The sequence below is a fragment of the Dryobates pubescens genome, chromosome 8, assembly GCF_014839835.1.
Source record: "Dryobates pubescens isolate bDryPub1 chromosome 8, bDryPub1.pri, whole genome shotgun sequence".
NCBI lineage: Eukaryota > Metazoa > Chordata > Aves > Piciformes > Picidae > Dryobates > Dryobates pubescens.
In genome coordinates this window covers 17,266,067-17,280,729 of record NC_071619.1, presented here as the reverse complement: position 1 = coordinate 17,280,729, position 14,663 = coordinate 17,266,067, and the positions used below count along the sequence as shown (strand labels likewise).

The 14,663-nt window shown below is 39.5% G+C and overlaps 1 protein-coding gene across 1 annotated transcript in view; it reads right to left on the bottom strand.

Moving 5' to 3' along the window:
- The window catches only part of FRMPD2 (FERM and PDZ domain containing 2), a 58,866-nt gene that overhangs the window by 32,335 nt on the left and 11,868 nt on the right, over positions 1-14,663 (bottom strand). Inside the window, exons 8-17 of the mRNA XM_054163657.1 lie at positions 13,709-13,780; positions 12,873-13,047; positions 11,963-12,113; positions 11,728-11,866; positions 10,724-10,876; positions 8,365-8,550; positions 6,825-6,981; positions 3,623-3,833; positions 2,946-3,049; positions 196-312 (exon numbers count right to left, since the gene is read on the bottom strand). Of these exons, the coding sequence (XP_054019632.1) occupies positions 196-312; positions 2,946-3,049; positions 3,623-3,833; positions 6,825-6,981; positions 8,365-8,550; positions 10,724-10,876; positions 11,728-11,866; positions 11,963-12,113; positions 12,873-13,047; positions 13,709-13,780 (1,465 nt within the window). The remainder of the gene's footprint in view (positions 1-195; positions 313-2,945; positions 3,050-3,622; positions 3,834-6,824; positions 6,982-8,364; positions 8,551-10,723; positions 10,877-11,727; positions 11,867-11,962; positions 12,114-12,872; positions 13,048-13,708; positions 13,781-14,663) is intronic.

Here is a 14,663-nt window from a genome sequence, read left to right as displayed (position 1 = left end):
ATAAGAGATATTTTCCTCGCTGTCTGGGACAGGCATAACACCCTCTTCAAGTTGACCATTTTCACTGCTAGCCTGTGTTTATTAAAACTGGCACTCAGTACCAAGTACTACTGCATCCCAGTGCCTAATAAATACCAGTGTCCTGAGTTAACTATTAGTGTTCCATAACCAGCAGAGACATTTGCCTTTTTATACCTTTGGGTTGAGAGATGATGAGTTCCACTTCATCAGGAGAATTCTGGATGATTTTAACTGCAGTATTAAATGAAACCCCTTCAAGACTAATATTATTCACAGAGATGAGTCGTCCTCCTTAACAAAAAAATAAAAGGACAAAAGCGAGATAAAGCACATCTAAATAAGCAGATAGATCCAGAGTACCCGAATTTAAACTATGGAAGTACTTTGATTCTAATTAAAAAGTAAAGACAATGACCTGGTTTGATATTTCCAGCTCTGTCTGCAGGTCCCCCAGGGATAATTGAAGCGATAAAGATACCGAGGTCTAATTTTCCTACATTTTCTCCTCCAATAATTACAAATCCTGCGAAAATGAGATAGCATGAGAATGCAGAGGTGCTGCCAGCATTAGAAAATAGGAACACAAAAGGCTCTTACTCCAATGGCATATGTTTTGGACATGATCTGGAGAATGGGGAGCAACCAGGTCTTGATTCATGAGACCTTTAAACTGACTTCATAATTAAAGTGTGTTGGTGACTTTGATGACTCTTTAAACATAATTTCAAGATTCCAACTACTTTCTTGCAAGAGTTATGAACTATATCCACCTTGGTGTTTTACATCTGCAGGAGGAAAAGTATATAAAAGCTCATTTGATAAATTTGAATTGTTCTCCATAATCTAGTGTCCCTGAGGCAGACCAAGTCAACTTCTAATGGATATGTAAGAGACATCTAAGAAAATTAGGTCTGTTTTCAAGTAGTTCAATTTCACTGTCCCAGCTCCGAATATTCTGCCTATTGCAGAATATATTCTTCCCACCAGTAGAATAGGTTGGCTTGGGACAAGGATAATCCACACAGGCCTGCACCATTTAGAAATCTGATTTTTAATTGTATTAATGGTCAACTGTGAAACCTGATGGTCCTCTGAGCTCATCCACAAGAACAGGGTACAGTGTAATAGCACATTATTTACTGTAAGAGTGCAGAGTAGTGGAACAGGCTGCTCAGAGAGGTTGTGGAGTCTCCTTCTCTGGAGACTTTCAAGTCCTGTTCCCATGTGGCCTGTCCTAAGTAGTCCTGTTTTGGCAGGGGTTTGGACTGGATGATCTCCAAAGGTCCCTTCCAAACACTACCATTCTATGATTCCATGATTATATACAAAGCTGTTATCCAGGTAAGAATCTAGAAGTTGGAAAACATTCACATTAAGCTTGTGTATGAATTTTTCACATCTTTACGGGCAATACCCAAATGATTTGCAGCACTTCATCTCTCCCTGGGTAAGGTCTAAGATAAATAAGGTCTAAAACTGTGCATGTGTTTCAGATACAAAACAAGACCTTTGTTCCTTTCATTCTACTCTTAGTGCTTGGTCCCCTTGACCTCTGTGGTCTGAGTTAATACTTTGAAAGAACTTGAAACACTCTGATAGGTCTTGATTTATGCATTTAGTCCTTTTCAGTCTCAAAAATTCCAAATTCATCATGCAGATTGGTGGTCTTATTATATGAGAAGAATAAGTGATGTGAAAAAGGATACAGTCTTGCCCAGCCTGAGTCTGCAAGTTTCAGTGTTAGCACTGGGATCTGATAGTCACAGTAAAATACATACCATTCGTGTTCTTTACTTACCAAACCCATTCTTCGAGTCACGCTTTAGGCTGACACAAATTATTTCTCTTTCTAGACCACTTAGCAAAACCTCCTTCTGGATGGCTGGTGATCCCGGTGCTGCAGAAACAAAACTGCTAGAATAAATGCAGATTAATGCAAGGAGACAGTAGATTCATATAGTTTGCAAAAGTGGGGCTACAAGAATGAAAAGTAGATTTTGTTCTTGTTTTTGACGGGGCCACTACTTCTGAATCAACGTCATTCGGGAAGAAAGCTCAAGTGTGTTTGGAAATTTGCGCTCTTTAGGAAAAAAATATGTACAGTAGATGTGTGAGGTCTTCCTGTTGTGTTCATTTCTGAGAGACTGCACATTTATCTGCTACTTTTTTTTTTTTTTTAATTAAGATTAGGATATCTAAAGGATAATGGGGCATATTGTGCTCACTGAACATAAGGGTGATTTGGACACAAAATCCTATGGGTTCCTGTGGAAACTCTTAGCCTTTGTCCCTGTGATCTCTTTAGGCTCAGTAGGTGCAATCCAGTTGGCACTGACGGCGGTAGTGATTTTTGTAGCCTTAACGCTACTTAGCATTGTGCAGTTGCCACAGTGTACTTACAGCACAGTTCTAATTTTAAAGTAGGCTAGCCAAATAATCATAGCTTCATTTTCCATAGATCTACTTACTGTGTGCATGCAATATGGCTTTTATCAGAACGTCAGGTATCCAGTTCTTACTCCATGTAGTGTCTTGCAAATGCAAGAACAAAAGAAGAACCTGGAGTGTGTTGTCCCATGCGTTTATTGAGCTGTAGATCTTAATTGCAAACCAAATGAGGACTTCCAGTCATAGGGGTATTAGCCCACAGGAGAGTCCTGTGTGTACTGAGCTGTGTCTCTGAAGAGCATTAAGCACCACTGATAGAATAATTTTATCATGAAGTCCCTTACCACTCATCATGATGAAAAGCAGGAGTGAAACAGAATTAAAACAGCTTGCCTTGCTAAACTCTGGATTGATTCTCAGGACTAGAAGTACAAAAGGATATTCTCTAATGTGTAAGTAGAACAGATTTTGGTCTCCTGCTATAAAAACAATAAATATGGAAGAGTACTACCTGCCTTTATTATTGTTGTACTCACCACTGATTGTGTTCTGAGTTGAATGGATAGAGAGGTAGTCATAACTCCTTTGCTTTCCATTCAAATTGATGTGCATTTCTGACTGGGATAGCCCTGATGTGGATCTGAACAACAGGAAATGAAGATTGTGTTACAGTAAGAAATTACCAATGGTACTTAGCACTCTTCTTTGTCATTAGTTTGTCAGAGCCAAGTTGGGATGTGCACATCTATAGCCTTCCAACAAGTATTCTGATTTCTGGGCTGCAGTTCATTGTAGGGGAGAAGTATTTCCCCCTTGCCAGCATTTACTTCCTAGTAACAGCTACCATTAGACCACTCAAAATTGATTTCCCCTCATCTTTTTTTCTGAGCTCAGTGCAGGTATCAGAAGAATTCAGTGTAGCCTCAGGAAAACACAATATAAGGTCAGCATGATTCATTTTCCCCTGCTGTCCATTTAGGCAAAAGCACGTCTGAAAATTTTCCTGGTAATTCATATTCTTCTTGGCTCTATTCAAACTCCAAGTATTCTAAAAGGCACTAGAATTCACCAAAGGCCTTGAGACTGTGCAGTTACAGTAACCACCTACACTGTTGAATGTACCAATGCTAATAAATAAATGGTAGTGAAAAGAGAGAAGATATAATGTATGGCTGGGTACTCTTACATGTTTAGAGGGAAAAAGAAAACTTACCTGCCAAGAATGCCTTTGTCTCTAGTCCTGTTGTTGGTTTCCACACTGAGGTTATCACAAGATTTGCTCATTAACCCAGCAGAAAGGCTTTCCAGGTTTGCTCCATAGAGCACATTCTCTGAACGAGACAATCTCTGAATCAGGGCAAGGTGTTCACGCTGAGCTGCATATGCAGAATTTGATTTGTCTATTTCCACAAATTTACTTTCCTCTGAATAAGAAAGGAGAGAGGGAGAGGAAGGAAAGATAAATCCACTGATATTATCCTGTCATTTTAAGATCAAAGGTTCCTTCTCTCTAACCTTTTTAACATGCCAGCAAAGATTGACACCACGGATGTATTTGTTCCAGTATCCTTGATGACCTCGAGTGGAAAGGGTTTCCAATCCATTTCATTCATAGAAAGTATATGCTGTATTTAGATTTAGTTCTATGAATTATACTGCATAACCACCTTACCCAAATGTACAACCTGTATAATTTATACCTAAATATCTCTCTAAAGTACATTTTGTAAACATTCCATGTATAAGAAATACCTGTCTGTAGGAGACTGAATGAGCCAGGTTGTTGGTTTCCCATTCTTCACATATTGGCCCCCTGCTCTGGTGTAAATATATCTGAGAAGACGTGAGCTCTACAAATACATGCTCTCTTTAGGTTCAGAGAGGGACTAAGCAGCTGTTTGCTCTGTGTGATTTGCACAAGTTAAGCTTAATTGTAGACCATCTTGGTGACAATGCTTGATATCTATTTTTCCACCTCTGTGTGAAATCCACTACTTGCTTAATGATATTTGGGCTTTGCTATACATGAATCTATCCTCTCAAAAGATTTTATTTCCCTGAAACAAGATAGTGCTGGAGGAGGCATTGTTAATGTATTTAGGCTCTCAGCTACTGGGCTGGAGAGGGAATTTGAAGGAGACAGCTGGCAACTGGAGACACATTGGAAAGCAAAACAAGAACACTACTTGGTACAGCCTAGCACAAATATGGACTTTAATTCTCCTTGTATGTGACAGCTGACCTCTTGTGTACTTGTTTTTTTAACAAATATTAGCCTGAATATAATTTTTTGGAACAGTACTCTGCAGCATTAAACCAAGGCTTCCTCTTTCCACAGTGACTTCGATCAGCAGCATTTGTTAAAGTATAAGAAGGCTTAACTGTCCACAGTATTAGTGCAGCCTGACTGTTGCCATGGTGATCTCAAAGTAGGGGATTGCTAGCAAGTTTTGAAGAGATGATGACTTATACATCTGAACAGTGCAGCAGAAGCAAGAGATTCCTTCATGCAAAAAGAGCCTTATAATCTCTTACAGCCTCACAGTGGTGGCAAAGGCCACATTTTGGACTACTGTCTGTCACTGCATTCACAAAGCCTTGTTTTCTGGCACGTCAAGCACATGTCAAGCCTCAGAATCTGCAATCACCCAGTTTGTGTAAGTCTGGTTTGTTTCAGTGTTCTGGGGTGCTTGTAATCAGATATGGGTTATAATTTTCTTCACTCTCATTCCTTTTATTCCTTATATATGGAATGTAGTAATTTTATTGAGTTATATTACCAGAAGCAAACGTGACACAGGAAATTTTTAGATTCACTATTAGCACTCATTTGTATACTACAAATCACAGTCCCACAAAGTTATGCTTGAGGCTAAAAGCCCAAGCAATGAAAGGTGCCTTGAAGATATAGGTCATCTCTTCACCTTCTTCCATGGTAACAAATTTGCACAAGTGGAATTTTACTTTTCATTAAATAATTTTAGTGGGAAAGAAGGAATATATCAATCATCCTGTTACATCCTACCATATAATTTGTTGCAAACACTGTTACAGTTTTACTAGAGAAAGGAGCATCTCAGCAGATAAGGCATGACAGTTGATTCTCCTGCTGTAACTTACTGGGTCAAATACTCAGCAGTTTTAGATGATTATGATTCTGTTTAAGGCAATGGATGAGCCAGTGAAAACTTATGTTGCTCCACTGAAGTAAAGAGTGATGATAGCTGACAGTTTAGGCTATTATGTCTTATGTGTCTCAGTTTCCCTATAAAGATCCTCAACTATCTTTACAAAGCATGCTGAAAATTGTGGGTGAAAAGTGTTATGTAACTGCTCTAGGCAGAGCAGTACCTTGTCTTAGAAACTACAGAAAATCTGAAGTCTAAGGATGTATTTAGTTGTATCTTTCACAGGCTTGGTGTGCTGGGTTGAGGATCTGCCCCAACCCGCTACACTTGGCAAAATCTAAGAGCAGATAGCAGCTACATATTTCTGTCCATGTGACAGATGTGCCTTTCATTTATTATTTTGCCCTGGAACTGAACTGCAGAGTTTAAACCATTGTCACATTCAAAGATAATCAGCTAACAGCATACATGGGCACTACTGTATTTATTTTTGGTGTGGACCATTTCTTAGGTTACATTTGGTAGAAGTCTGATATGTCTCTTCAGAATTCTCAGCAGGTTTCATGAAGTGTAATTACACTTTTTTATTTTTTTTTTAATCTGAGTTTAGCGATGTAGTTATTAACATAAGAGAATCCCTCTCCACCCTCTGCATGCACATGCTAAATTAGATTTACATACTAATAACTTTCAGTGAAGTAGGAGACGTTATTTTCTAGCCTGCAAGTGAGAAATTCATATGGCAGGTTATGACTCTCAGCTTCTGGAACGAGTCCAGAGAAGGGCAACAAAGTTGGTGAGGGGTTTGGAACATAAGCCCTACGAGGAGAGGCTGAGGGAGCTGGGGTTGCTTAGCCTGGAGAAGAGGAGACTCAGGGGTGACCTCATTACTCTCTACAACTACCTGAAGGGAGGTTGTAGACAGACGGATGTTGGTCTCTTCTCCCAGGCAAGCAGTACCAGAACAAGAGGACACAGTCTCAGGCTGCGCCAGGGGAGGTTCAGGCTGGATGTTAGAAAAAAGTTCTACACAGAAAGAGTGATTGCCCATTGGAATGGGCTGCCTGGGGAGGTGGTGGAGTCACCATCACTGGAGGTTTTTAGGAGAAGACTTGATGGGGTGCTTGGTGCCGTGGGTTAGTTGTTTGGGCGGTGTTGGATTGGTTGATGGGTTGGACGCGATGATCTTGAAGGTCTCTTCCAACCTGGTTTATTCTATGTATAATCTATGTATAAAATGTAACCTGGCCCTGTGGCTTGAATATCAACAGTGCAGTTATTCCTCACCTGGTGAAGTTTGCCGGAGTTGCCTAGAATTTGACTGTGCATTGAATTTGTGCTGGGCAGAGCAGAGGTTCAGTAGATATTTACATGTTTTTGCCGTATCGGTAATGAAGGTGTGTTTCTTGCCGCTGAAGCTGCTTTCAATAATGAATTTTTTTCTCTAAAGGGAAAAAAAAAAAAAAAAGGCAGCTTGTTTCATATATCAGTCATTGCACTGAGGCACTTGAAGTTCATTGGTATAATCTTGTCGGTTTGTCCAGTTGTACTTACGCGAGGCTGTGTGCCTTTTGGGTGCAGTAAACTTGCTGGAACTTGTCCAGAGGAGGGCAACAAAGCTGGTGAGGGGTTTGGAGCACAAGCCCTATGAGGAGAGGCTGAGGGAGCTGGGGTTGCTTAGCCTGGAGATGAGGAGGCTCAGGGGAGACCTTGTTGCTCTCTACAACTACCTGAAGGCAAGTTGTAGACAGGCGGGGGCTGGTCTCTTCTCCCAAGAAACCAGCACCAGAACAATAGGACACAGCCTCAAGCTGTGCCAGGGGAGGTTTAGACTGGATGTTAGGAAGAAATTCTTCATAGAGAGAGTGATTGGCCATTGGAATGGACTGCCCAGGGTGGTGGTGGAGTCACCATCACTGGGGTGTTTAGGAGGAGACTTGATGGGGTGCTTGGTGCTATGGTTTAGTTGATTAGGTGGTGTTGGATGATGGGTTGGTCATGATGATCTTGAAGGTCTCTTCGAACCTGGTCTATTCTATTCTATTCTATTCTATTCTATTCTATTCCATTCCATTCCATTCCATTCCATTCCATTCTAAATGACTATTGTAAATTTAGCATTTGTTAGTGTGCTGCCCCCATGTTGAAAGTCAAGAGCCTTTGGAGACTGCCTACATGGAGAACAGGTTTATAGAAGTAGCAAAATTTGGCCCACAGATGTTGATATCATTAATTTAATGTAAAAATGAAAATATCTTCAACAGGCAGAAGGGACATTCTGGGAGAGCAAACAATGGGTAATGCAGGTAGTCACCTTTGACACCTATACCCTGTATAATGTAGATTGATACAACTGTGATGGCAGAATGCCCTTTAGAAAGTGTCATAATCTTGTCACCAAGACTCATTTTTTAACAGACATCAATATACTTAAGAGACAAGGATGGGAATAATGAGATCTTGAAAGAGGGAGACATGATCCTTTGATCTGATGTTCGGAAACTTGAAAGAGAAAGGAAAATAAAGATGAGAGAGGAAAAAGTATGGAATATGCCATAAAGAAGTTTGGCATAGTCTTTGTACTAGTTTACACCAGATTATTCAGATTTATAGTCATTTGATGCTAGCCTTGGTAAAAATTCCAGAAATAAAACTTGCTAAGAACTGAACATCTTGGTATTCACATCCAGATCCAGCCTTGATTTTAGACTTGCCTGTAGAGAAAGAGTCTAATTCTGGCTCTGAATGCAATGAATTTATGGAAGTGACAGACAGAAGGGGAGTAAAGTAATAGAGTGGAGAAGAGTTTCACTTGATTCCAACTCACATGAGCTGAAATTCTCTCTGTTTCACGCCATTGGAATCTTAAACTGGCAATCCTTGTGTGATTTTTGACCTCATACACAATGATGCCTTTGGCACAGATTCCCAGGATGATGTCTTCTCCTGCTCCTTTCTTCTCTTGGGACACATGATGGAATAACACTCCATATTCAGGAAGTTGCTGAGTCACCTTGTAGAGAAAAAGCACATTTACCATGCATTATTCAAAAAGAAGCATGGGAAGAGAAAGTGGTTTTGAGTGTCTTTACAGAATATTCTTTCACTCTGTCAAGGAACCTTTGGAAAAGCTTACAAATTTTTCATATCTCCTGTCTCACATAATCATCACCATATTTTGGTATGTCATAGAGCCATTACATGCATTCATTTTCCCTGTTTGAAATATCACTTTCCCAAACACTTTCTGATTTCAAGAGTTGAGAGTTTTATGTAGCTTCCTGCACAATAATCTAAATATTACAGTGGCACCGAGGTACTCAGTATTACTGGTACCTGGCACTTAGGTGACCTTCTGAATAGAAATCCATGAAGTGTTAATGCTGCTTGATTAGTGTTAAACTTTGGGGTTTTTCCATTTTCTTTTCTGTGCATTTCTTTCCCTTGAGCAAACCCAGAAACCACAAGGTATAGCAAATATGATGATCTTAGTTAAACTAATACTTTGGAGCTGGGGCTATTCTGATGTTGTTACACTACAAAAAGGATGACCAGCTGTAAACCTTAACTGCAGTGACACGACAGCCCCCAGCATGCTCAGGTGCATATGCCCATTCCTTCACAGATCTCATCTTTCAAAATCAGACCTTAGAAATCTCTATTGCCAGGAATCTTAAGTGATAGGGTCTGTTAAATTATACCTCAGTGTATCTCACTTAAACATAGTGGTAACTTTTGAGGTAGTTTCACTAACCCGTAATTCCCTTCAGTGCTAGATTTCATAGTAACAGATCTCCAGTGTTACTTCTTTCTTGCACAGTGCTCATTGATGGGTGAAAAGTTAGGCAGGATAATCCTACTTCAAGGGACTGAGGAGGCACCTTCCGCCCCTGCCATCTGACTGTGCAGAGGAACAAACACAGAGGATACTCTAAGGAACAAACACAGAGGATCTGGGTCTCGTTGATTGTCTTCCTACCTCCTACACTCAGACACAAAATGTGAAAATGTGAGTCAGACCCTTTACAGAACTATGAAATATGAGGAGGGTTTTCTATCCTTTTTTTTTTTGTTTTTATCTGTAGATCAATATAAGTTTACTCTAATTTCTAATTTTTTTTTTCTGGGAAGCTAATGTGGGGTCCCCAGCTGACTTTTCAACCATGAAGAGAAATTTTGAGTGACCAAAAAAAAAAACACTTTAAGAAGATCTGTTTTTCAGAAAGTAGACAGAGCAGAAATATTCAGGTCCTGAAAACTGGGGCATTCACAATCACCAGCTGAATCTGAGTTTTAATTTTTAATCTCCTTTCTATTTGGAATTTGCATGGTTTTGCCATGGGGGCTATCTATCTCACTTTGTATGATCTGTTGGCTCCCTCTAAGACTTACTCATTGGAAAAGATAATAACAAAGCTGCTTTTCTTCACTGGATTTGCCACGCAAAGCTTCAATCTATTGCTTCAATTGCACTGACAGTGTTAAATGAGGAACTAATATAATTAAACAGCAATGAACTGAAATGATTCTATAAATAAAAGCATGTGGCACTGCAGCAAAATGCCTACTGATATTTATCCATTATCTAATCCCTGATATTTTTCTTTTGATGGAAAGCAGAGAAATTTGGGGGAGGAGGAGAATCTAAGGGAAAAAACTTAAATCTCACATTCTTGTCAATAGTCATGTGAGAACATACTTCAGATAACTCTTGTTATCTATCTTTTAGGGCTCACAGATACTTCTAAACAAATAACCACTACAAGTTTAGAACATGGCTGAATAGCTGCTGTAGTTTCAGAAGTCAAGGAAGTGTTTATTCCTGTGTTTTATAATCATCTCTAATAGATCCTGTAGGTGTTTTAGTAGTCATCTGGAATGCAGACATGTTGGTAACATGCTGAAAATTTGCATCACCCCTTAGGATGTTGAAAATACTCTGAAATGTGCATTACCCCTTTACAGAGTATCAGTGAAATGAAACCTAACATGTAAGTACATTGTGAGTTAGGGTGACAATACCCACAGCAGAATGAAATGATGAGTTTCTTTGTGGCCTGTTAAAATTTGTTCACCGTAATTCAAATCCACTGTATCAGGAAGGGAGGAAATAATAAGCAAAGGTAGATAGAGAGGCACTCTCTATCTTAAAATAAATAAACAATATTGAGGGCATGGCAAGTTACCTTTAGAAATTCTAGTTCAGCTTCATCCTCAAACAGGGAACGATTCATACGATGCAACTTAGCAAGCTCTCGCTGTACATATGCCAGGGTCATTTTCTCTATTCGGCTTGCTGGAATGTAGTCTTCAACCCGAAAATAGCTCTTTCCGTGCATCTTTGGGAGAAAAAAATGATAAAGCAGAAGAAAGAGGAGCCTTTTCTTCTTTCTTGATGTTTCTTATTTGGTGCATTTACATTTTCAGAGTGACCTGTACACTGAGGTCACCCTGTTGCCATTTTTTAAAAGAAGATGAGGACAGCAGGCAGCATCCTTACAGACAAATGTGTCTCCTGCACCTGTGCCCAGCCAATTGCTCAAAGCACAAACAGCTCTGGGCTTGTACTGTACATCAGTACAACCTAGAATGGGTGACCCAACACTGCAATGGATCTGACCAGGTGGATCAAACCACTCAGAGTTGAATTAATAGACCTACACTGACTTAGATAACTGAAGATATGGTAGAGATCATAAAAGGATATTTTCTGTACACTTCAAAACTAGGCTAAGTAGTTCAGATATATACTCAACAGCCTTCCTGTCTTTACAGCTTGAGGATCCAAGCCTACACACAAAAGAGCTGTGAATTCTGGAGTGGTTTTGTTGTGGGTTCTTTTTTAATTCCATGTTTTCTAATCCCTTTAAGTCGCTCTGTACATCCAAGCTGTGCCTGTGTTGGAAACTTTCTGCAGATTGCCAGAGTTTCTGGGCTATGTTGTCATTTATGAAAGACCAAGAGTCTTTTATCATTTTCCTGTATTTCCTGCCAATTTCACGTGTCTCATTACTGCTCCTAAATCAGGCACATTTTGTTAAAAAAAAAAATTAAAGCTGAAATATGATTACTGGAGGACCTAGCTGAAATGATGTGCTATTCACAGCTCTTCTTTAAACTCTACGTGACAAACAAAAGCTGCAAAAGCTGTTGAGAGACCTCTGAGAAATATTGCATGATTTATCCACACCTCAGAAGCGTAATTGCCAAACTCTGCCTGTAAAGCCAAAGCGCCGAGTTTCAGGGCAGTCTCATCATTGCAATACAATCGCTCTTCCAAAATATCTTTACGAAGCTGCAGGTAAAACTGATGCCTTGTCAAGCCATGCCTGCAACACAAAAAAGTTTTGGATCACAGGAGGAGCCTTGAACAGCCACCATATATGCTCCTGGTTTTCTTAAAGTCACCAGAACCACGCACTTACTGGATAACATTAAAATGGTTGACAAAGAATTTTATCCTTAGAAAGAGTGTGAAATTAATGATGGAGCTTTTCTTCTTGGGTTGGTCATTCCAGCCATCTGGGGCCACTTTGTAGAGCTTGGTGTCCTCATCCAAAAAGAAGAATTCTTTACCTGAAATCAGAATTTTGGGTTCTGTGATAAAACTGGAGATTCTTTGGTAGCTCAAAGTTCTATTGTCTTCATTGCATCACTAGCAATAAAAATCAAAATGAATCATGCATATCAGTTGAGATTTGTTCTCTGTGTCATAGCTTAACTTACTGCTTCTTTGATGGAGAATTTAGGATAACATTTAGTGTGTAATTTAGGATTACAATTGTTACATGTTGAATTGGTGTGATATCTATGGAGTCACTCAGGAATTGATAGGGCTACCATTCTGCTCGTCATTCAGGTTCTGCAACCCATTGTAATCCTTATGCCCTAAATAAAAGGTGTGTTTCTTCCTAGTGCCTCAGCCACACTTGCCATCATAAATGAGATAGTGAGATGTGGTCTTGTAGATGAAATAGCTGAACCTCTACTCTGATTTATATCTCGGGGAAAAAACGCAGTCTGCCTTTCTCAGTGCTGCCTGGCATTTCTGCTGGAGCTACGTGCCTCAGTATTATCCCAATGCAGTCCTGGGACACAGCCTTTTCTGCATGGGAATATCAGCTAGTAACAGTATGGCTATGCTGAAGCATAGTCCTAAGGTAGACATACTTTAATCAGTGCAGCACAGTTTAAACCAATATACTTTACTTTTGCTTAAGCTTTGGATTACTTTTGTCTGAGCATCTTAAAGGATTTTACTAGAATTTGTTAATAAAGTGACTACTGAGGCACTGGTGGAGAGAACTGTTACTGTAGTTAGCTGTGTTTCATTACCTTTCAGGTAAGCCAAGCCAAAGTAGAAATGTTCCACCAAGTTTGCATATGCCACCACGGTGTTGAAAACATCTCTTGCCTTGGACTTGATGTCACATTGTACCTCAAGGCACTGCCCATTAAGTAGAATCACATTGAGATCCCTTTGGGACAAATAGGATTTCCCTTTTTTAGTCTAAGAACACGTAACAAAGAATGAAGAATGAGTACCCTGTACAAGCAATGCAAATTCCACAGTATTTTATTGCTGAGGCCCTTTAGTTTGCTGTCTCTGCATAACCTGGTGGCATTGGTCACAGTACTATGCGATTCCCTGCCTCCTTTCTCCAAAGTTAATTCCCCAAACTGTTTAATAAAACCCTGGGAATACCCAAAAAACAGCTGAGCAAACTCAGACTCAACAATCACCAAATCTCTAGGTTTGAGAGAAATTCCAAATCAAATTTTCCTTGCCTTCCTTTTTACTGCTGCATACTGTCAGCCTTTCACCTTATCTTAATGAGAGGTAGAGGATGTGCCTGCAAACCAGAGGAGTCCAATATCTCAGCACTCTAAGTCACACTTCATATCTGCTCTTCATCAAAAAAGTCCTGTGCTAAAGTGAGCATTCTTAGCTATGAAGGGTAAATTAAGCTATTTTCACCCCAACAGAAATAACTACATAGCACTGAGAATTAAATTACCTCCTTTCAAGTCTTAATACCTCTGCAGGAACCCTAACTTAGTTTGGAGGAGGACATGGCAAGAATACTGAACTGGGACTCAGATGCAAGTTACAAAGATCCCCAACTAAAGAGTCACTAGGTTAATTCTGAATTATTAATATTTATACTTACCACAATTGATCCAGGCAGCTGTAAGGTCACTGGTGGTTCACTAGATAAAATAATAAATTCTGGGCCTGAAAACTGTAAGGAGGCAATTTAGAAAATGAATATCTCCTTAATGTAGTGAAGATCCCAAACACCAGTTCTAGTGAAACCTATTTCTGTTAATCTGTATGCTATAGCTAATTGACTTCAGTGCCTAATAAATTACAAATGCTGACTGAAGAACTTTCTCTGTTTGGAGTCTCTTGTATGGACTCTGGGGGATAATTAGGGATAAGTCCATGGTGAAGACTTTTTTTTCTGTAAAGGCACTTAACCAAGATCCATTTCCATTGCAAGGCACCTATTTTCATGGCACTTACAGAAACTTCATTTCTTTTGAGACCTTTTCCCATCTGATTCCCAAGTTACTATGAAGACAGTCACAGACATGTACCCACATCCATGTATACATATATAAACCACTGTGTTTTCCTAAGTCTAGCTTCCATAGGGTGGTGCAGAGCTGCTTTCTTTCCTGTGATGAAAGCTGACTGATACTTCTTATTAGCATACATTGTATTATTTTGGTTTAACTTTAGCAAACTTCAACAGCACAAGATGCTTTTTTTCTTGCTGAGCATCCACCTCAAGGAATTTTACATGCTGGGTATTTTTCAGGTCCACCTATGCTTTTAGATTCTTGAAGCAGACAGAAATAACTATATGTCTGCAAGTGGTAAATGTAGATCTTTCCAGCTGTCCTCCATGACAGCACCTTGACCCATTTAGATCTCTATTTTTTTGGGAGAAAATTTATGGTTTGTTTCATAACAGGAGTTGGTAATGCTGTTTTGTATCACCTATAAAGAGGGAAAGAGGGAGTAGCACTTTGTTGTAACAGTTTCTGGACTCCTTCTAAGGAGCTCTATTATTATGCCTGCAAAAATCATATTAACAAAATTTAAAGCTAAATTTATAT